Source organism: Myxocyprinus asiaticus, chromosome 50 (genome assembly GCF_019703515.2).
Source record: "Myxocyprinus asiaticus isolate MX2 ecotype Aquarium Trade chromosome 50, UBuf_Myxa_2, whole genome shotgun sequence".
NCBI lineage: Eukaryota > Metazoa > Chordata > Actinopteri > Cypriniformes > Catostomidae > Myxocyprinus > Myxocyprinus asiaticus.
Window position 1 is genome coordinate 23,562,911 of NC_059393.1, and position 23,290 is coordinate 23,586,200.

Below are 23,290 nucleotides of genomic sequence, written 5' to 3' on the forward strand. Positions count from 1 at the left end.
CATAAATAATTAGGTTTTGCTCATGCCAGTTCAAGTGCATGCTGTTATTAAAGCACAAGGGGGACATAACAAATACTAATAATTTGTGAATGGGGGAAAAAAAATATTAAATTGGAAAAATGGAAAATAGAAGCATTTTCTCTAGTGATCTCAGACTTTTGGAACCCACTGTGCTTAAATATATATATACATATAATATTAAATGTGTTATGTAAACATAAAAAAAAGACTGGCCTGTGTCGTGATGGTAAAGCTTTTAATTTAGTGCTATTAACATGTAAAAGTGCCTAGTAGAGCAAAACTGATGTTAAGTAGCTGTTAATATAAGATACAGGACAGTCGCTCATCACTAGCAACGTTCAGCCATTCACTGCATTTAAAGGTCAGTAGCATTTCAATCTATTTTCAGCTCTGATGTAATACAAGACATATTACATCAAAAAAGGGGAACAACTACTTTTTTCCATCTCTTGTCCTTCTTTTGAAAAGCAGAACTATCAAGCCTTGCATTTGTTCCTCTTTGAGTGATTTGTACATTTAACAAAAGACTATAATAACTTGTGATTTATTTTAAGATTACGCCGACTACGCCAACTTGCGAACATTTTAAGAATCGTCCTTTTTGCCTTTCTTTCCTTCGCCTTCTCTCTCTCCGATGTCACTGCCCTCTCTTGGTCTCTTGCGGGTTCGAGCTCCAGGTTTGGAGACAGGTAAGGAGCCCATCCTAAGAACTTCATGGATCTGACGGAAAGCCAGCAGTCGCAACGCGTGCTGAAAGACAGTTTTAAGAACAGTTTGCATTTTTTCTTACAGGGTGCCAAAAAGACAAATAAAAAGTGTGGCATCGTTTTGTACCTGGGCACTCACGGTCACATCCTCTCTGGCTTGTTTTGACATGCTCTCTAGAGCATCTGTTTGACCTTTCTCACATGGGTCAAGCAGACCAGGACCATCTGAGGGTTGAAGAGAGTCGGGTACATTTATGCCGCATTTACACTGTCCACCAATTAGAGACGTTTTTTTTAGAGACCTTCAATATCAACACAGATAATGAACATTGCATATGGAAGTTCTTCACATTTCCCAAATCACCCATTGGACTGTTTGAAGGCAATTATAGTGCCCTACCTGGAAGAAGAATTCCAGAGGCGATGGATTCCAAAACTCTCCGCAGAGCTTCTCCTGGACTGAGGGGTCCTGACGCACTACTAATGGCCTTTTCTACCAGCAGCTCCATGGCCTTTGAGAAAAGAACACTCCTCAGTTAATCGACTGCCGTAGGGTAAAGCTGAATGCTAAGTAATACTGGCAACACCAGACATGTGACTAACCCAGTCGGGCATCTTGCCCCAGGTAGGTACACGTTGACACAGGTCGCGCAGAATGCGAATAATGATCACACAGGACTGAAGACCGTTAGCCCGAGCCTGTGGACGAAACCCATTAATACTCCACATAATTACAGCTATCAACAGCACTATATGGTAAGTTACTTCGAAAAAGAAAGTGTCAACATATACGCCTAAGCTGGTTTTAGCTGTTTTCCCAACTAGGCCAAGCTGGTGGTTTGACTGGTCGGCCAGCTGGTCTCTTAGCCTGACCTGCTAACAAGTGCTCCAAACCCCTTTAAAACCATCAAATCAGACCAATCTGACTAGCTTGGTGGACAGCAAAGACCAGTAATCCACCATAGGCTGGTTTAAGCTGTTTAATTGGTATAACATAACAAAATGCTACATGTTTATTATGTCACGTTATGCTTTAATTCAGAGACCAAATACTGCCCCCTTAAGGCTAGGATATACTTTGTTTTTCCACGTGCCATTCCATCTCGTGCATGGTCGAGCGCTCATCCTTTCAAAGTATACTCATTTAAACCGCGAGCCTACTAGGACTGCTTTGTGATACTCTTTTAGTACAGTCAACGGCAGGCGCATGTTCAGACAACGTGCAGACTGTCCGCGTATCTAGACAGACTGGGTTGCACGTGGACAACCTGTACGTACCGTGTGTCAATGGCAAAATTTGCATTGAGCGTACTATGCGTGAGACGTAGCAGCACTCGGAAAACTGAAGTATACTTAGGTCTTTTTTTTCCTCCCCTTTTTCTCCCTAATTTGGAATGCCCATTTCCCAATGCACTCTTAATTCCTCATGGTGGCACGGTTACTCGGCTCAATCCGGGTGGCGGAGGACGAATCTCAGTTGCCTCAGTGTCTGAGACAGTCAATCCACGCATCTTATCATGTGGTTTGTTGAGCGCGTTACCGCGGAGACCTAGCATGTGGAGGCTCACTCTATTCTCCGCAGCATCCACGCACAACTCACCACGCGCCCCACCGAGAGCGAGAACCACATTATAGCGACCACGAGGAGGTTAACCCAATGTGACTATACCCACCCTAGCAACCAGGCCAATCGGTTGCTTAGGAAGCCTGACTGGAGTCACTCAGCAGGTTCTGGATTCAAACTTGCGACTCCAGGTGTGGTAGTCAGCATCTTTGCTTGCTGAGCTACCCAGGCCCCATATCCTTTGGTCTTTAATTATCTTCATTGGACTTAGCTATGTTGAATGTAGACGTTCGGAACCTATTTTTACCTGAAACCATTTAGCATGACGGAGAGCTGCTAGGTACTCAAGGCACTTGCTCCTGTTGAGAACATCTGGAGGGTCTTTCTCTGGAACTACAAGAACACACATACAGGACTTCAGCACTGATTTTTGCTGAGAAGAACTTGCTGATATAAAATAATTGTGAAGTGAACAGCACAACTGAGAAGAGCACACGTCAAAACAAAGGGACAACACCGAAATGTCACAAGACGAGAGGGTTTCTGCTCATCCAGGTTCCTAAAAAAAAATGGTTGCAATGATGGATCAAGTTCTGCAAAGGATTTAGATGGAAAATATTACATTTTGAAGAACTGTTTGGGAGTGTTGATGCAGTCAGGGGTGAATAATCAACAAACCTAAACAGGAAAAACCTTTTGACTGTGGAGAGCCACATTTTATTGGTTTTTTGAAAGAAAACTGAAACAAACAGAGTTTAGAGTTTCACTCTCGGAGAAAAATAAAAAGAAAGCCTTCATAACGACCTTGCAAGTCAGACATTCAGTTTTATGAACAAAAAGGTCATTGCAGGCTGTTGTCCAAACACTTCAGGATGACAGGACAAAATTGGCTCAGGCAAGGTATACATTGCAGCCAAATACGGTTGTCAATTCACTTCTGAATTGTTATTTCTGTTCTGTCCACTGCAGCTACATACGGTTTCACTCCACTGAGTGCTTAATCCTGTTCTGTTCACACTGCAGCTACATATGGTTTTCATTCAACTTCTGAGGTTTAAACACATTACGTTCACACTGCGGCTACACACGGTTGTCACTCCACTTCTGAGAGCTTAATCGCGTTATGTTCACTTTTGGTATCTCTGTGCGAGTAGGAGTGACTCATGTATTTCATACACACAGAATGATAATTTTGAAGATTTCGTTCCTGTGAATAAATGCGGTTGTCTCTACCAAAACTTGCATTGTGTAGGTGACCTTTATTTGTGCGCAAATATGTCTTAAAATAGCTTAAAATGTCGAGGGATTTAATAATCTCTCATCCTGTAGTGTTCATGTAGCACTTAAAAAACAAAATTACAATACTGCACTATATTGGTAAAGAAAGGTCAGAGATCCTGTTTTTGGTCCCTTAAAACACTTTCAGAACTCAATGCAAAACGGTGGGCAAATAACAGACTAAACCAAAAAAATGAAAGGGGGGATAGAAATGGACAGTCCAATTCACTGACAGAAAATTATTTTCTGTATAGGTGTATCTTTAAATTAAGCATAGGCACTCAGGATGTAGCCTTACTTATTTTTTTAAACAAGGGAACACATATAGTGCTGCTGACGGGTTCTCTAACCTTTCTCCATGTTGGGGGCGGGGTCTTCACGCACCACTGGTGATGTTAGAGAGATGGTGACCTGCATTATTGGTTCCTTGCTTGATAAAATGGCGATGCTTGCTTCCTCAGTGTGCACCTGCACCTCATACTGATCTTCAGAAAAGCTCTGCCGGTTAGAAGGACACTTTGCATTACTACAGAGGAGACAGCGGGGGTATACAGGGGCCCGGATATACGGGGACTGAAGAAATAAATTGCTCCCTATAATCCCAGTTGGGTGGGTGGTATGACGGTATAAGTAAATGTTATATTGCGGTAACAGTATGCATCACAATATAGTAATTTTAGCAGGAAATTCAACCCCAAAATGTTCTATAAATTACATAACCATTAAGTAATGGGCATTTTTCTATAATCTCATGATTCAAATGTACTTTGAAAATGTAAGCGCTTTATTTATTATTTAAGCGTTATTTGTGTGTGTGTGTTTCTTTTAAGAACTTTGACGCAAACCAAAAGATTATTTCTAACAAATGAATAATAGGTTATTTTGCGTAAATGCAAAAACAGCTTAAAACTCCGTAACAAATACTCAAAACAAGCGACAGGCAGATTAATCGGCATCAGCATTGGCCAATAACTGTGTTTGCTTGTCCTATTAGCATAAGTGTTAAGTTTATGTGAATTTTGGTAAATACTGTATAAAATTAGTGTTTGTTTCACTTTATAAATTTTGGGCACATCTGATTTGCTGTTGTTAAATTGTATTATGTATATCGGCATTTCATCGGCCATCCTGTTCTCTAGATATTGGTATTGGCCATTGAAAAACCTATCGGTCGTCCACTTCTCAAAACCACAATTAATCTGATTGGAAACACGTTTGAAGCGGTTGTAAAATAGACGTTATACCCACTCCTTTGACTGCACATCAGTTGAATAGTCTATGTGGCAAGTTGCCCCAACGCTCAGCAACTGTAAACAATTTATAGATTGACAGAGCTTACACCGGACTCACGAAAATCTCTTCCGATATAATAAATAACAGTAGCATATCTATCTATATAGTATATTATAAATAATATAATAAGCGAAGCTGTCATCACTGGAAGCGCTCAAAGGCAACACACTTTGTAGAGCATGCAATCATTTTCAGCTTGGTGTTGAATTATTATTATTTATTTTCAATTGCGCCGTGGATATACCGTGGCGTAAACGGTATCTCTACCTGTTGACATTTCTACCATTGCAAGGTACAGTTTAGATAAAATTATATCATCATACCACACACAGTTCTAAATCCCAGCGGTCTCCATTCCAAATAGGCATCACTATGGCAACAAGTCTTCACTGTTTCCAATCGGAATAGCAATACATGGGAATTTCGAGTAGACATGTCCTCTGGTCAATGGTCACGGGGGTATAAAATATGTATATAAATGAAATATAAACCCCAGTCTCGCTCTGTAGGATTCAGGTGTCATAACCAGGCAGTGAAACTAAAGATCAGTTATAGATTCATGGGCCAGACAGTCACATTTTGGGGTTATTTTGATTAGATGGCCTTGTTAAACATGACAACCCAGCTGCATTTGACAAACCACACACTCAGTAATAAAGGTCACTATGCATAAACATGTTGTGACACCTGAGTTTTTGTGGGGGGGGGGGGTTCATGTGGTTTATTTCATCCTTGTCATTATTCTGTACACACCAAGATACACATAACTGACAAAACAAAGGATCACAGCAGACGCTGAAAACCTTACCGCTAGTTGTTTGGGCAGCTGTTCCGCAACGGTTTTCAGTAACGTTGCGGTCGGTTTCTTGGCCGCGAGCAGGATGAGTTGAACGTTGCGGTCGCTGCGTAGGAGAAGACCTTTAGCGAGGATTCCCACGCGCATCACTCCTTTCAGAATACGAGCCTGAGAATCCGACCTGCTCGAGGAGAAGCACACAAAAATTAACGTCTAGAGAGTAGCTAGCCAGCTAGCTACGCTAGTAAAAGTTTTCAGCTCTCACTGTTTGTCTGTTTTGTCATCTGTGGCAGACACCGCCTCCTCCAGCAGTGAATCAGACACCAGTTTGAGAGCGCGCTCCGAATGCGACACGATTCGCTGTACGGCCTGAAGTTCCTCCTCTATGGGGTAGATGGTAGAGTGTTTAGCCATGATGTGGCGGTCATCGGGGGAGTCCGGCCTACGGACAGGCTAAAGAGAGAGAGACGAGTAAAGACTTAACCAGAACTACTGGTACACAACTAGCATCTTAGACTGCAAACTAAAGGTAGACCAATCGGTTTTACCGATTAATCGGTGCCGATATTTGCCTTTTAGAAATATCGGTTATCGGAAAAATCGAAGCCGGTCACTTCCTAATTTCAAGATAAAAGTCCCTGGTTTGTTTCAGGCTTGTTTATACTTAAAGGTCCGGCGTTATGCACCGAATCTTAATTTTTGGGTTATTATTGGGATTTTGGTTGCACAATACTACATAACTACATCTGGGACTTTATTCACTCTGGACTCTTTGTCTGTGACTATAAAAATAAGGAAAGAATAATTTTTTTTAAACGTTGTATAAATAGATTAAAAAAACTATCGTCCGATTAATCAGTTATCGGCGTTTCCCACCACATTAGTTATCGGCAAAATCCACTATCAATCGACCTCTACAGCAAACACTGTTTAAAACTCACGAGACGTGTTATGTCTATACTTTGTAAGGCCAGAAATGTACTTGCGAAAACGAATGTGAGCGCTTGGCCATCCGGTTATACACACTTAATGCGCGTTCTTGCATTCCTGTGATGGTAAAAACTCTCATGGGTCAATATATCAATATATCAAATACATTTAGCAAGATTCTCTACAGACTGTTGGTCCACCATTACAATAGTTGACCTGAAAGACAAAAATCACTGTAGAAGTGGACAGTTAATGCTAATATATATTATAGCTCCCCTTGTGGCAATGCTAAGAATGCAATGCGCAAGTTATATATTGCAATCTGACACATTTCGAAACTAAATCAAGCTTGCGTAGAGTATGTTTCGGGCTTAAAGCTCTACCTCTTTGAAACTTGTAGCCTGTGAGGGAATTGCGCGGATTGCTGTCATTGCGTGTTCTTACCAGCAGGGGGGGCACGGGCAAGCTGGGCTGGCCCATAAGAGGGGGCGGGGCCATTCCATGTCTCTGCTGGTCCCCCCAGTATGACTGCTCCTCTTCCAGCCTCCTCCAGTACAGGTCCTTCTCATACCTCCTGTAGGACGACAATATAAAACAATCTGAGTTTTCCATTGTAATCACAGAAATAAATATCCCGAACACGTTCTGCATTGTGTGCCATCATTAAAGTTTTATTAAACTGGACTGAAACATTGAGAAAGCTGGCAGTTACCTCGTTTCCATGTGCCAGCGCTGCTCCTCCTCTTGTTGTCTCTTCAGCATAGACTTCTGTTTTTGCTTCCTCAGTTTGACTTCTAGAAGTTTCCGAGCTCGATTACCCAGCTTGATCTCCACTGGGTGGTCTGGATTCACTTTTTTCTGAAACATATTTAGAAACAAACCAAAACAAAAAAAAACATTCTGTAACTGTAACTAGGGCTATGTATTTATGATATATTCACTATAATTTTGTATGGGGGTCATTGACAAATAAGGTTGTACTGAGGTGATTAAAATGGAAAATCTTTTAAATATCTAGTTTAAATGTGTCAAGTTCATAGAAATGTTATCTATGTGTCCAATTTGGTTTAATAAAAAAAAAAAAAAAAAAAAAAAAAAAACCTTTAAGGCATTTTCTAAAAAAAAAAAAAGTTTATTTTTTTTTTTAAATGTCAGGTGGTGTATCCATCAAGTAAAAGGTATTAAAATACTTTCTTTGCACCATAAATACATGTGTACACAACTTAATCAATAATTTAAAAACATTAAGCTAAAAATATATTTTTTTCCATTTTTATTAAATTTTTGCGTCAACAATATCAAGAAGTTTTCTCAGGGTTACACCACATGACATGAACAAAAGACAAATCAAAATATAAAAATGTCAAAATATCAGACGTTTCTTTTTACTTCACACAGTCTTAAGGGTTTAAAGGGGAGCGGGGTCACATGACAAGAAAATGGCTCCCTAAATATTGGTTGCACCACATGACTTTGATTTGGGGGACAACAGTTTTCCAAATATATATATATTTTTAAACAGTTGTTTCACTGCTTAATAATTTATTCATTTTTAAGAACTATTCTTCATCAATCATGCCAACATTTCTTATTTTCAGTTTTTAATGAGACTTTAGTTTTTCTCTGTACGGTAACACCACATGACATTTTTTACTTTAAGCCCCAGAAAAATATCAAAATGACTTTAAACTCAGAAACTGAAAATATGTTCATCATAGTAGAGGTGTACACTGCAAAAAATCATTTTCTTAATTATGAATGAATGATTAAGTGTGATTAATGATGATTAATCATTCAGCCATTTTCTTAATTAGTATTTTTGTCTTGTTTTCCAGTAAAAATATCTAAGTATTCTTAAAAACAAGACAAGCAAAATGGCGTAAGATATTAAGTCTTGTTTTCAGAATAATCTGACAAAATTTAACAAACTTTATGCTTAAAACAATACAAATAAAATCTCCCAATAGGGTAAGAAAAATAAACTAGTTTTCCTTTTGAAATAACTTAATTTTTCTTACCCCATTGGCAAATAGTTTTTTCTTGTTTTAAGCATTAACCTCACTAAATTTAGTTAGATTTCTCTGAAATGCATCTAGTGCCATTTTGCTTGTCAAGTAAGTTTATCTTGTTTTAAAAATGATTAGATATTTTTACTGAAACACAAGACAAAAAATTCTAATTAATAAAAATACTTTTTGCAGTATATTTAAATAATTGTAATTCGTTGGGGGCCTGGGTAGCTCAGCGAGTATTGACGCTGACTACCACCCCTGGAGTCGCGAGTTCGAATCCAGGGTGTGCTGATTGACTCCAGCCAGGTCTCCTTAGCAACCAAATTGGCCCGGTTGCTAGGGAGGGTAGAGTCACATGGGGTAACCTCCTCGTGGTCACGATTAGTGGTTCTCGCTCTCAGTGGGGCGTGTGGTGAGTTGTGCGTGGATCGCGGAGAGTAGCATGAGCCTCCACATGCTGTGAGTCTCTGCAGTGTCATGCACAATGAGTCACGTGATAAGATGCGCAGATTGACGGTCTCAGAAGTGGAGGCAACTAAGACTTGTCCTCCGCCTCCCGGATTGAGGTGAGTAACCGCACCACCACGAGGACCTACTAAGTAGTGGGAATTGGGCATGCCAAATTGGGAGAAAAGGGGATAAAAAATAAATAAATAAAAATAAAGTAATTCGAAATGAATTTTGTTAAGGGTGATGGATGATGTGTAGTTTAAAACAGTTTTAAAAGCATGACACATTGTTTTAGCTGTTTTCCTCGACAGTGGTGGTTAAAATATCGGGCTGTCTAGCCAATAGAAATGTTTGACTTCCTTCATAGCGCTTTAAGGTAAAAAGCTCAGTAGAATTCAAATGGGTCAGGTAAGTTTTGTGGTTTTTGCCGTGTTAGAGAGAAACCGGATTGAGTATCGCAAGTGATCCCACTCTGCTCCGACATCCTCCACCATTTCTTCAACAGAGTGTACCGCGTGTAATGTGAATAGAATGAGGTGCACATTTCTTGCGATTTCACGTAATACACGCAAATTTCTAGCAGTTTCTCGTGCTCCGGTATATCGCCCACCCCTACTATCAATCATCCAACTTTTTTTTTTTTTTGGGCTCAACATGCAGCGATACAGTGATGTTGCGAGTCACGTATAATGTCACCAAATCAAAGACCCTCCCCTCGAAATCTGATCATCCGAAATGGAAAAATTATTTCTGGCAAGAATGGAAATTTGGTTACATTTATGCTTTAGGTTGCATATAATGACGTACTTCAGAGAACAGAGGATATTACCTTATACTGCAGTCGGTGTCTGCGGCCCTTCAGGTGCATGTCTTTAGCATTGGGGTCATTAAAACTGCATTCACACAGTTTACAGTGGAAGCGAATCACCTTTCCATCATCATTACAGACCTGAGAAGAAAAGACACATGATTCAAAGACAAGAAAGTGCACTGATTCATTTTTATGTTGCACTGAAATCTAACGGCGTACATGCAGCAGCATAGCACAAAAATAGAAGTTCTCAGTTACCGATGTAATTTAAAAATTGTGCTATATGTGGCTGGTCATGTGATTTTAAGCAGCTGTTTTTAAAACTGATATGACTAGCGTTTTTATCTAATGTGAATGTACATTTTAAACATATCTTTGCTATTACTTTTTCTTTCTGTTTAAAGGTCTTGCAATTAACCATAATATTTGACAGTCTTGGATGTTTAACTCACACAAACTTAATGGTACTCAATGTACTAGTCAAGCCATTTTTATTTGTATAGCGCTTTTCACAACACACATCATTTCAAAGTAGCTTTACAGGAAATCATGCATTACTAGTCACTGCTGAAATGATGCTGGTCTTGTTTGATTGTCTCACCTCTTCTACATAATCGTGTCCCACAGGCTGAATGTCTCCCTGAGGACCTGTACTGTCACCATCTTCATCATCACTCAGAAAGTCCATCTTCATCATGAGCGGCTTCACCTCATCCATCTTTACAGGAGCTGCTGTAGATGTTTTATTCGCTATAGAGAAAAAAAAAACATTTGCACAAATTCAGTATCAATTAGCAAATGCTGATTCAAACCTCAAAGACACTGAGAAATTATGATTTTCATTTTTGGAAATTTAGTTCTAGAGTCTGGTGTGACATTACCATGTAAATCTTTGGCAATCTATTAGCTCATAATTTGGTGTGCAACATTATCAAAAATAAAAAAAACAAGCCACAAAAAACAAAGAGGAAGTTGAATAAGGATTAAGGTCTTTGTGTTGATGTAATGCTATAATCTGAAATATGGTAGATGCGTTGTGTCATCTGGAGGAGTATGTGTATAATAAAGATGTTTCATGTGGGTGATACATTAAAAAGCAAACTTCATAAATATAGGTGATCAGTGCGTACACTGATGTGGGCGTTGTGCGTTTTTGCCTCAAGAAGGTGAAAATCCAGAAGAAAACTGTTATTCTTAAGGCCAAAGTATACTTCGGTTTTGACGTGAACGCTTACCGTCTTCTTACAGTCGAACTCTAGCCTTTCAAAGAGTATGCTTCATTTGACTGCGTGCACATTCACAGGTGTTTGATGCATGCGCACTTTGACTGTTATGAGATTCTGGACTATTTCTCTTCAGGAGTTTAGAACCATAAAGATGTCTTTATATTCCTTCTCGAGTTATCCAAATGCAGATGTTACATTTGAGCTTGACGTGCACATCCGCTGTTGTTGTTACTACCTTTGTCCCATGTTTTGTACCAATGATTACATCTTCTAGCGCTTCTTTGTGACAGCAAAAGCTCAACGGTGAGTGTTTCAACCTTGTGGAATCACTTATTAGCGCAAATAATCCCCAGCGCATGCGCATACTGCGGGTTCAGAGTTCAGTGCTCAAACACTCCGCTGATGACATAATTTGCGTCACGCATCTTGTACACATACAGCTAGTGTTCGCGTCTGACCGAGGGGTACTTTGGGCTTAACACTGGAAACTTTAGCTATTTCAGGTGATTTCGGTGAGTTTGACGAGAAAACTTTGACTCATTCATGAAACACAAGCAAAACATTAATTTCTGCTTGAATTACTTGTAAAAGTATTCTTACATAAATCGTCGCGAATTTCTGTGTAATTAATTTGTAAAGATATTCTTACGTAAACTGCCACAAATTCAAACAAATTTCCTTGTAATTCATTCGTAAAACTATTCTTACGTAAACTGCGCAAATGCAAACAAATTTCTTTGTAATTCGTACAACTATTCTTACGTAAATTGTCACAAATGCAAACAAATTTCTTTGTCATTAATTCGTACAACTATTCTTACGTAAACTGTTGCAAATGCAAACAAATTTCTTTGTCATTAATTCGTACAACTATTCTTACGTAAACTGTTGCAAATGCAAACAAATTTCTTTGTAATTAATTCGTACAACTATTCTTACGTAAATTGTCACAAATGCAAACAAATTTATTTGTCATTAATTTGTAAAATATTTCTTAGGTAAATAGTTGCAAATGCAAAATAAATTCTATGTAATTAATTCGTAAAATTATTTTTTTTTTTTCCCTCCCCTTTTCTCTCCAATTTGGAATGCCCAATTCCCAATGTGCTCTAAGTCCTCTTGGTGGCGTAGTGACTCGCCTCAATCCGGGTGGCGGAGGACGAATTTCAGTTGCCTCCGCATCTGAGACCGTCAATCCGCACATCTTATCACGTGGCTTGTTGAGTGCGTTACCGCGGAAACGTAGCGTGTGTGGGGGCTTCACGCTATTCTCCGCGGCATCCACGCACAACTCACCACGCATCCCAAATTTGGGAGAAAAAGGGGAGGAAAAAAAATTAATTTCTTTGTAATTAATTTGTAAAACTATTCTTACATAAATTGTTGAAAATACAAATTTCTTTCAAATTAATTCGTAAAATTATTCTTACATAAATCGTCCAAATGCAAATAAATGTCTTTGTAATTAATTCGTAAAACTATTACATACATTGTCGAAAGTCAATTGAATTTCTTTGTAATTACTTCGTAAAACCATTCTTATGTAAATTGTTGCAAATACAAACTAATATCTTAGTAATTGTTCGTAAAACCGTTCTTTGCAAATGCAAATGAATTTCAGTGTAAATCATTTGTAAACTATTCTTATGAAAATTGCACACAAATGCAAATGAATCTAAGTAAATCTTTGGTAAAAACATGTACACTTTTACGAATTCAAATTAAGTTTGAGTAAAACACTTTTTTACATAAATTGTTGCAAATGCAGTCTAATTTCTTTGTAATTAATTCGTAAAACCATTCTTATGTAAACTGTCACAAATGCAACACTCTTTTGTACATTTTACAAATTCAAACAGATTTCTGTGCAAATCATTCGTATAGAAAAAAATTCTGTAAATTGTCGCAAATAAGAACAAATTTCTCACAATTTGTGACAGTTCAAGCATGAATAGCTTTGCGAAAAATTTGCACAAAAATTAATACAGCTCAATAAGGACGCTTACCGACAACGGTAACTTTAGCAGGTGTGGGTTTTTTTCCAGGAAGTGGCGTCGCTTTGGAAGAAGTCGCCACTGGCGTCTTTCGCGGTGCAGCAGTAGGGGTGGGAGCTGTTGCCGTGGCAGCCACTGTTTTGCCAGTAGTCATCGTCATGGCAGCAGGGGCAGAGCTCACGAAAACTGGCTCTGTGGAAGGTATAGGTTTGCCAAGCTTGGTGTGCAACTTAACCACCTGAGGAATTTCAAAGACACTTTCAATCAATTGAAGATTTCAAGGAATGCCAAAGACATTCTTCCCACGACACAAATAAAACTACATTCATTATTATCAAGTATCACATTCACAGACAAGGTGAAGTTTTTAGACCAAGGCAATTAAAAATAACATGAAATCTAAATGGACCCCATTTACTAGATTTCATAGTGACTTCAACACGAAAACAAAGTATAATAGACGAACAGCCTGAAAAATTAAGAAATAATCATCGTGATAAATAATTTTTCACAAACCTTCTGGTGCTTGGCTCCGCGGATGTGCGCAGCATAAGCATCAGCACCGGTGCATGAGACGTCACACAGCTCACAGCGCAATTGCGTCTGGACACCGCGAGGTCCATTGGTCACCTGACTACTGCTCTTCTGCGCCGCTTCTTTCTTCTTGTGCTTCTGACCATCCAGGTGCTCTCGATACGTCTGCAGGTGAGCAGAGGAACAAGTGTCAATGCAGAATGAAGGTGACTAGCAATTCTTCTACAACTAAACATTTTTTGTCATGGCGTATGCAATGGAGAAAAACAAATACAGTCTTGCATGAAGGGTTTTAATATTTATTATTGACTTCTACAGTTTCGCTGCAATCGGTTCAGCTCAGGGTTTCCACCAATTTTTGATCAATTAATTTGCATTACTTTTCCAGTCATTTGTGATTTCTGAAAATGGATTTTTTTAAATAATTTTGATTCAGACTAATTCACTATTGAATCATTCAGATTTGTGAACCATTTCGATCAGTTAACTAAATAGAACAAACTCAAAAGAAGAATTCGCTGACCAATCGGACGTCATTATGGCTTGCCAGCAAGTTCTACTCTACACAAGCTTAAACCAAGAGCAATATTTAGGTAATTAATACAAATAGAACAAAGTGCAAGAAATTTTATTTATTTACTATAGAAATTTCCACAACTTTTCCGGGCCTGGAAAACACAAATTAAAAATGTTCTCTGCTGGTTATGCTTCAGAACCTAGACTTTTCATTGGACATAAAAGTAGTGACAGACCAATATATCGACTGCTATTTGGCCATTTCGTGATTATCCCCTGATAACCGTGTTCGATTAACAGAAGTGAACTTTTCCTAGTGTCAGTTCCAAAACCTACCAATAAATTTGTCAATGAACAGTCAACATTCTGTCTTTAAGGATTTAGTTTATGCAAATTTGAGCAAATATTGCATAAAATATATATTTTTTTACTTTAGTAATTTTGTGTACATCTGATTTGCTGTTGTTACAATGTTATATGTTTATCAGCATTTTTATCGGCCATCCTGCTCTCTAGATATCTGTATAAGCCATTGAAAAGACCATTTCGGTTGACCACTACATAAAAGCAGTGACCCAACACAGTAAAAAAATTGCAAATCATACAAAAGTAAACAAAACAAAAAAAATCAAACATCAAAATTAGGGATGCATCGATGTTTTGGCCGTTGATATTTATCGGCCAAATTTTGATTAATTAAAACCTTCGTCATATTGGTTATAAGCATGAAAATGCCTATATGAAAAGCTGATGGTTTTTTTATTATAATTATCAACACACTTTGTATAAAAACTGTGAATTCAAATCCACAATCCAAAAATAATGACAGAAGGGTTCTAATAAATATAGAAGGTGGAACTCATAAGAACATATAATATTTAATTTTTATTATATCTCGTACTCACATAATGAGGACAAACCGGCGATACAGACGTGACAGTTGTGAAAGCGGCACTTACCGATATATGATGAGGGAAACCATCCAAAACCAGCAGACTTTGACTTCTGAGACATTGGTATGGTCTCCATTAAGGCTGCACGATTGATGAGTTTAGATTTAAATCGCAATATGGCCTTGCACAATTACTAAACCCTGCGTTTTAAAATAAAGTATGCATTTCAGTGCTTCGGTCAGCGTTGTGTGAGCAAGCGGCGCCCTCTAGCGGTCTGGACGGTATTATCCATTACACCAATATGATACAGAATTTAAAAAGGGGTTTTTCTTTGGTTAAATCTTTTTACTTTTCCATGAAGTGGTGGACATTTCCCAAATTGCCCAACATATGCATAATATGAATTTGTAATGTTCTACCACATACAGCACAGTACATAAGTGTACAACGTGAGTTTTGCAGTTCAAAACAACAGAAGCGTAAAAATGTTTTAGAAGTACAAAATAACCTTTTTTACATCAATCATCATTCTAGGATATTTAGTTATTTCTTTTAGTTTTTTTTTTTGTTTTGTTACTTTTTATCTTCTATTTATCTTTTATTGTGGCTGGCTTTCTTTAAAATTTTGCCCTGTCATGTGTTCAACAGATCCAATCCATGTTCAATTGGAACTATTTATTGTTAGAAAAGTAAAAAAATAAAATAACATTTTGTAAATTTTGTACCTCTTTGTACATTTTTAAAGCAGAATATCTGAGCAAAACATGAAATGATGACAAAATAAGGTAAGTGGCAAAATATGGGTCTCTGCATATAGTTTTCGGTTAAAATCGGTATCGGCCAAAAAATGTAATATCGGTGCACCCCTAATCAAAATTTATGAAATGATTACATTTTCAAGGATGTGGGAATGCAATGCATCCTGTCCATGTTGGCATCTTCCTAATTTGGCTAGTTTCTACCACATGACAAGAATTTGCACCAAAATACTGTACAATAAAAAGGTTAATTGCATTTAGCATTGTTTTTTCCTGCTTTCCATAACCAGAACAGTCCTGCATCCAACTTTTGGGTTGCAACCCACCACTTGAGAAACATTGACATAATTTACAACACAAAAATTAAACCAGATTGTTCACACTGCCTCAAATAAAACAGTCCACATTCATAATCTTGCCTACTGCAAAAAAATTACATTTAAGATGGCTAAGCCTGCTTTATAATGTCTTTTCTCTCAAATACTCTTCACATGAGTGTTTACCTGTGGCCCAGCGCAGCTTATCTTGCAGATATCACAGTAGTGCAGCTGGGGTTGTTTTGGCGGGCCTTTGGGTTTCTGGATCTTGTTCTGGTGGAACATGGGCTTCTTGTATGTGTTAACAGCGGAACTGGAGACTACACTGCTCCAGGAAGAGTTGCTGAACATTTTGGGGGGTTGTTGTGTCTGCTGCGGTTGGGGGGCCAGTTGGGCCGGCTGGAAGTACGATGGTGTGGACGTGTAAATGCTGGAGTCATAGCTGGAATAACTAAGACCGACTGCAGTAACACAGAAAGCGACACCATTACATGATACACAGGCGAAACCTGACGGATATGGCGGAATATGAATCTAAAGGGTTAGACAAAATTCCTTTTTTTTTTCTCCCCAATTTGGAATGCCCAATTCCCAATGTGCTCTAAGTCCTCGTGGTGGCGTAGTGACTTGCCTCAATCCGGGTGGCGGAGGACGAATCTCAGTTGCCTCCATTGAGACCGTCAATCTGCGCATTTTATCACGTGGCTTATTGAGCGCGTTACCGCAGAGACATAGCGCGTGCGGAGGTTTCACGCTATTCTCCGCGGCATCCACGCACAACTCACCACGTGCCCCACCGAGAGCGAGAACCACATTATAGCGACCACGAGGAGGTTACTCCATGTGACTCTACCCTCCCTAGCAACCGGGCCAATTTGGTTGCTTAGGAGACCTGGCTGGATTCACTCTGCATGCCCTGGATTCGAACTCGTGACTCTAGGGGTGGTAGACAGCGTCATTACTCGCTGAGCTACCCAGGCTCCCCTGGACAAAATTCCTTAAAGAATTGCTCCATTTATTCGTGAGTGTAAATCTGAACAGAACTGATCACGTCCCACAGGATGTTAAAGTGGAATCTGAATCGGAATGACAGGAAGAGGTATGTACTGAATCGCAATTGAAGTAAATTCAGCAAAGTCACACAATAGATGACATTCATTACTCATTAAGCATCAAATGTCAAAAGATCTGAATAAATATAATGATTTTATTTTAATGTTTGAACACGTAAATTAGACCATTTGGGGAAATGAAGTATCCTCCTTCTAAGTAAATTAATCTTAGAATGGAATTTCATTCCATTCTTCTTCCTTAAATTCAAATTACATCCTGTTCATTACCTCAATTCAAATTTAGGAATTGAATTGGGATTTAAAGGCATTCAATTTCATTCTGAATTGGAGGCAGACCAATATATTGGTTTTACTGATTAATCAGTGCTGGTAGTTTATTTTTGGAACTATCAGTTATCTGCAAAAAACGACACCAATATTTGCAGATATTTCATTTTTATATTACAAACTTCAATGCATATTCTGATTAGAAAATCAGGTGTTCTAAATTTAAGCAAGGGCATGCAAAGAAAAATGGGACTATATGGAAACATCCCCCGTCAGCACATACTTTATGTATCCAGCTTTCCATAGTTCCAGTTTAATATAATTTTTTTATTATATAAACACAAAACTCTTCATCTGGGGCATATATAAGATTTGGTAAATATTTAAATATAGAGCATTGTAACGGAGCCAAGTTTCCATAATTTCAAAATAAGAGTCCCTTGTGTGTTTTGAGCTTGTTGGACCTCTATTCTGAACCCTGCACAACCCTGTCTGAAACAAAGATGCTCTTACCAGAGTAAGTCGTAGCAGCTGTAGAGTTGAAGGTAGAACTGGGTGTGTAAGTGGATATGGGGGTTGGAGTTTGCTGAACGCTGGTTGACGTTGGGTAGATTGTGTAGCTTGAGGAAACAGAACTAGGAGCAGGTGGCGGTTTCAGAGTTGCGACCTGACTTTGAACTGGAGGTTGACTGTATGCTGTGCTCGCGGGAGTGTAGACATTCTTCAGGCCTGAAACAGCGAAGATGTTTTCAGTTAAACCCAATTACGTCTGTTAATTTATTTTAAAACAATTTACTTTAACAGAAAAACAGCTCTCTTTTTAAAATTTTGTTCATGGGATCTGGACATGTCATGGCCAGACTTGAACTACGTTACACAGTTGTACCATAGCTCCAACCTGCTGGAAACAGTTTACAAAAAATATAGACATCAGACTGAAACTCTGTTAAAACATTCACATTTGCCCTTGGGAAAATAACAGTTGTTTCCATAATTGGCTGTTCTTGTTACGTCTGACATTTCAGTAACATTCAAATCAGCTTCAAAGAGAAATTAAACACACCTGACTGGAAGTAGGCCTCGGTTACGGTTTGTTGCGCAGGTGTGATGCTCGTTTGAAAGTACTGCTTGTTATCGTAACTGCTGACTGCAGGTGGTTGCCCGTAAGTATAATTCTCCTGTATAGTATATATAATCAAACATAATGTACTATAAAATAATCACATAACATCACAACTGTGTGCATATATGCAGTTTATACATAAATGAAATTTGAATATATAGTTGTAAATAGTGTTGTCAAAAGTACCAGTACTTCGGTACCAAGTTGGTACTAAAATAAAAACAATGTAACGATACCAGTGTTTCTACAGTACCGGAAGTACCAAGCACCGATTAATTCGGTACCCGCACACTGTCTTACTGCCACACGACTTATTTGAGCGTGTGCTCTGTTGCTCCTTTACACTGAAATGCACAGCTAATCAAATAAAATCGTGATATGTCCTAGTGTGATTATTAAACTGCGAAATGCTGCAATCTTAGTCTGTATGAGCTGCATGAGCTTTAAACGAATGTGTGAAGCAGACCACTCATACACTGGAAATTCCACAGACTATGAGAATCATTCGCGTTGTATGAGAGATGACAGAGCAGAGCATTAATCCACTTTGAAGTGTTATTTTTACATAATTTATATAATTAAATCACATCCACGCATCCACGGATAACTCACCACATGCCCCACCGAGAGCGAGAACCACATTATAGCGACCACGAGGAGGTTACCCCATGTGACTCTACCTTCCCTAGCAACCAGCCAATTTGGTTGCTTAGGAGACCTGGCTGGAGTCACTCAGCACACCCTGGATTCGAACTCGCGACTCCAGGGGTGGTAGCCAGCGTCTTTACTCACTGAGCTGCCCAGGCCCCAAGGAACATTTTTTGATTAGACACCATTTTTCTAATAAAATTAAACTTTAAAACATGGAATTCTGGGGGAAAAAATGGAAAAAAGGATTTGGGGAAATTTCAGTAGAACTCTGCTTAAAAACAAACAAGTGTTAGAAACACGAAGAAAACATGCATGTCTTTTAATTTAATGTAAATAATAAAATGTAACTTTAAATAGGCTAAAGGAGTGGTTCAATAGCACATTATTATATTAGCAAATTTCTTCTGTGGTATCGTAATTGGTATCGAGAACTGTGAAATTTCACTGGTATCGGTACTGACTACTGAAATTTTGGTACTGTGACAACACTAGTTGTAAATATCAGACTAACCGGTTCGGTTAACACCTGGTAGCTTTGAGGGGTGGTCGTCGGTTGCTGGGAAGTTTCGGGCTGGTGGTAGCCATAGTTGAGGGCAGGAAGGGGTTGGTAGGCGGGGTATGGGGCAGTCACTGCCGGCTGAGCGGGTTGGGCAGTAGCTGCAGGGTATGACACCGTGACAGCATGGGCCACTCCAGGGGCGGGCTGAACGTTGTAGCTGCCAGTGGTTGGGTGGGAATACGCAGGGGGCGGCGGCTGGGTGCTGCATTGCATAACATAACATTTATTACATTTATCATTTTGAATTTATATACAGTTTGTCTGCACCCTCACAAAAAAGTACTATGGCTGTACCATTGTATAGTGATGTTAGAAAGACAGGTTAGTGGTTTCATCTGGAAAGCATCACAATTTAATTAACATCTGCTAAGTATCTCAAAAAGATCTGATTTACAAACATTCTAAATCATAAACGTCTCAAAGACATCTGCTAAACATCTTAAAAAGATCTGATTTACAAACATTCTAAACCATAAATGTCTCAAAGACATCTGCTAAACATCTTAAAAAGATCAGATTTACAAACATTCTAAACCATAAACGTCTCAAAGACATCTGCTAAACATCTTAAAAAGATCAGATTTACAAACATTCTAAACCATAAATGTCTCAAAGACATCTGCTAAACATCTTAAAAAGATCTGATTTACAAACATTCTAAATCATAAACGTTTCAAAGATATCTGCTAAACATCTTACAAAGATCAGATTTACAAACATTCTAAATCATAAACGTCTCAAAGACATCTGCTGAATGTCTTATTGACAACTGAGAGGAAACGTCTTGCAGACGTATTGCAGATGAGCAAGCAACTTAAAAAATACATCTTCCAGATGAAAACACAAGTCAAATAGAGCATAGGCATCATCTGTGGGTGGGACATGTCCCCACCACTTTTTGAAATAGCCTTTCATCAGCTTTCGTTATAATAAGTGGCGATATGGCACTGGATTATTTTATCATTTTAATGTTATGATGAGTGCTCGTTGCGGCTGTTAAAAGTGACATTGAGGGACAGGTGACCGCGGCAATGTACTCACATGTGCACACAGAAGCGTGCTCTACTCGCTATGCCATTCCACAGCTCACGCTCCATTTCCGTTAAATTGCAAAGCAAAATGCAAACAAATGTGTCCCAACTCATGATATGCATCCACTGACGTAAAGATGCAATCTTGGTTTATTCAAATAAAAAGTTACATTAGGGCAGATTAGAATTTGGAAGTCCTTGTATTAGTGCCAAAAGTTTAACCACAAAACCAATCAGTCACCATGTATAACAGTTTGCTGATCCATGTATTTATCCACTGACTAATAAAATCCCAGGACTGACAGTGGCAGGTATAGGGATAAAGTTATCAATCATGTGAAATATTTATTAGAGTGCTTGAATTGGTCATCAAGAATGACTATTTTTCAAAACAATAAAAGATCATTTAAAATTATATGTGCATAATCTAATTAATTTTCATTAGTTTCATGACATCATAACCAGCACCTCCAAAACTAACCCCACCACTTTTTATAATAAAGTGACGCCCATGAAATAGATATTCATCATATGTTTTTGAGATGTTTATTATTTAGAATGTTTGTAAATCTGATTTTTATATGTTTTGCATTTTTTTTAATTACACTGTGATGCTTTCCAGAGGAAAAGATCTAAAACAGACATCTCAAAGACGTGTGTCGGAGGATGCAATCATCTCAAAATTGCCAAATTAGCAGATTCTTCAGCCTAGCACTATTTTACTCCAAAGGACTATGGTTTTAAGACTATGGTACTAAGAATACTATGGTATTATTATGTAATAGTGAAAGTATTAAGATTGTAAAACCATGTTACTTTGATATGTACAATAGTCAGTGTTGGGTAAGCACAAAAAAGTAATTAATTACTAATTATTTAAAACCCTTATCAACCTCGACCAGATGAACAATACAAGGATAGACATGAAACTGTTCTTTTAATTCTTTCAAATAAATCATATAAAAATCACATAAATTATTCTTAAACTGACCAAAGAATTTAAGGGGGCAGCATTAAATTAAAAAATGTAGATTTTAACATCAGAAGTTACATTTCGATTTTAAATTCACTATTGTTTTATATACAGAATTGTTCTATAGTCTATACAGTATTTAACCCTTGTGTGTCAATAATAATAAAAAAGCTACTCGGAGGTCAAAAAACTGCCATAGTAATATTAAATATTAATATTATTTTCCACTTTCAATGAGTTAATTATTTTAACCAACATCAGTCCTGATCATAACTACCAAATATTCATTCAGTTTCAGGATTTTAACCCTTTAAATGCTAGTTTGTTTACATAATGCCACTGTTGTTTTTTTACACACACACACACACACTTCTCAATACACACATATAAAACACTCTGACATCCATACCAACACACCCACACAATTTTATCTGCATCATTTATTCAATTGTCCTGCAGTGCTCTATAATACAGCAAACAGAAAATAGGGGAAAAGCTTGTATTTGCTCCATAGGCTAAACATGAGAAAACTGGTGCCATCTGGTGGAAAATATTAAAAATGTCAAATTTTAAGCCAGGGCTCTGTAATGAAAGCATAATATCATAGAAATCATGATTTTATGCTTTAATGGCACTGGGATCAAATACTCGCAGTTTTAATGGGTTTCAATGGGGACATTTTTGTCCTGAAGGTCCTGAGTGTAACTATTTTGTGTACACAGTGTATTATAGATGTATTATAGGAACTGACATTGAAATATCAAAATTCCCCCAAAAATACACACCATTGGCTAAATTTATGCCATTGGCATTAACACAGCCGAAATGATCGGAAGAACTAAAATGAACAAGACAAAAATGTCCTGAAGGTCGCACAAGGATTAATGCAATTACATCAGAAGTAACAGTAATTAAATTACTGAAAAATGAAGAGTAAGAGTAATCCCTTACTTTACTTTTTCATGGAAAAAGTAATTTAATTGCCGTAATTAATTACTTAGTAATGCATTACACCCAACACTGACAATGGTATTTACATGGTACTTAAAAACAATATGGTATTGTAATGGTACATGCCCAACATGGTGAACATGTTACCAAAAAACATGGTAGTACCACGGTACTTTTCAGTTAATGCACATACTAACCATGTGGTTTGAGCCCATGCACATCCACCTGTTTGACACCTGTCAAACAGTTTGATAATGCATTGTAAAGTACAAGTACAAACACAAATGTCAATAAATAAACAACAGCAGCTCTTCATTGAACACAAACGCAGGAAGATGCGTGGGGCAATGGCCTCGTGCAACTTAATATAAAACTATCAAGCTGTCATCGCTCTTTCTCTGCTGTAAATAATTCGAGCACGCATATATGTGTTTTAATTGTGTTTAAATCGCACCTGAACTGCGGTCCGGCGGCTGCAGCAGCTGCATGTGTAAATCCATAATAATTACTGGCCGCCATCATAGAAACTTCAGCGGCAGCGCGGCTCAAGCGGTCACGTGGA

The 23,290-nt window shown here is 38.2% G+C and overlaps 1 protein-coding gene across 1 annotated transcript; it reads right to left on the minus strand.

Moving 5' to 3' along the window:
- Window positions 1-237: 237 nt before the first annotated feature.
- On the minus strand, window positions 238-23,290 carry zfr2 (zinc finger RNA binding protein 2). Its single transcript, XM_051695065.1, has 19 exons — window positions 23,183-23,290; window positions 19,726-19,975; window positions 18,504-18,618; window positions 17,954-18,169; window positions 16,287-16,561; window positions 13,599-13,781; window positions 13,095-13,320; window positions 10,464-10,612; window positions 9,881-10,000; window positions 7,302-7,447; window positions 7,034-7,163; window positions 5,925-6,112; window positions 5,672-5,840; window positions 3,921-4,068; window positions 2,600-2,685; window positions 1,332-1,427; window positions 1,129-1,240; window positions 856-953; window positions 238-771 (listed from the first exon to the last, which is right to left on the minus strand). Exons 1-19 carry the CDS (start codon window positions 23,248-23,250, stop codon window positions 607-609), a joined length of 2,940 nt encoding a protein of 979 aa, XP_051551025.1. The 5' UTR covers window positions 23,251-23,290; the 3' UTR covers window positions 238-606.

Coding starts and splice junctions, on each gene's coding strand:
- zfr2 (XM_051695065.1), bottom strand. CDS start 23,250: ATGATGGCGGCCAGTAATTATTATGGATTTACACATGCAGCTGCTGCA. Junction 10,001..10,463: donor GACACGATTATGTAGAAGAG/GTGAGACAATCA, acceptor TTTTCTTCTCAG/GTCTGTAATGATGATGGAAA. Junction 7,164..7,301: donor CGCTGGCACATGGAAACGAG/GTAACTGCCAGC, acceptor GTCGTCCTACAG/GAGGTATGAGAAGGACCTGT.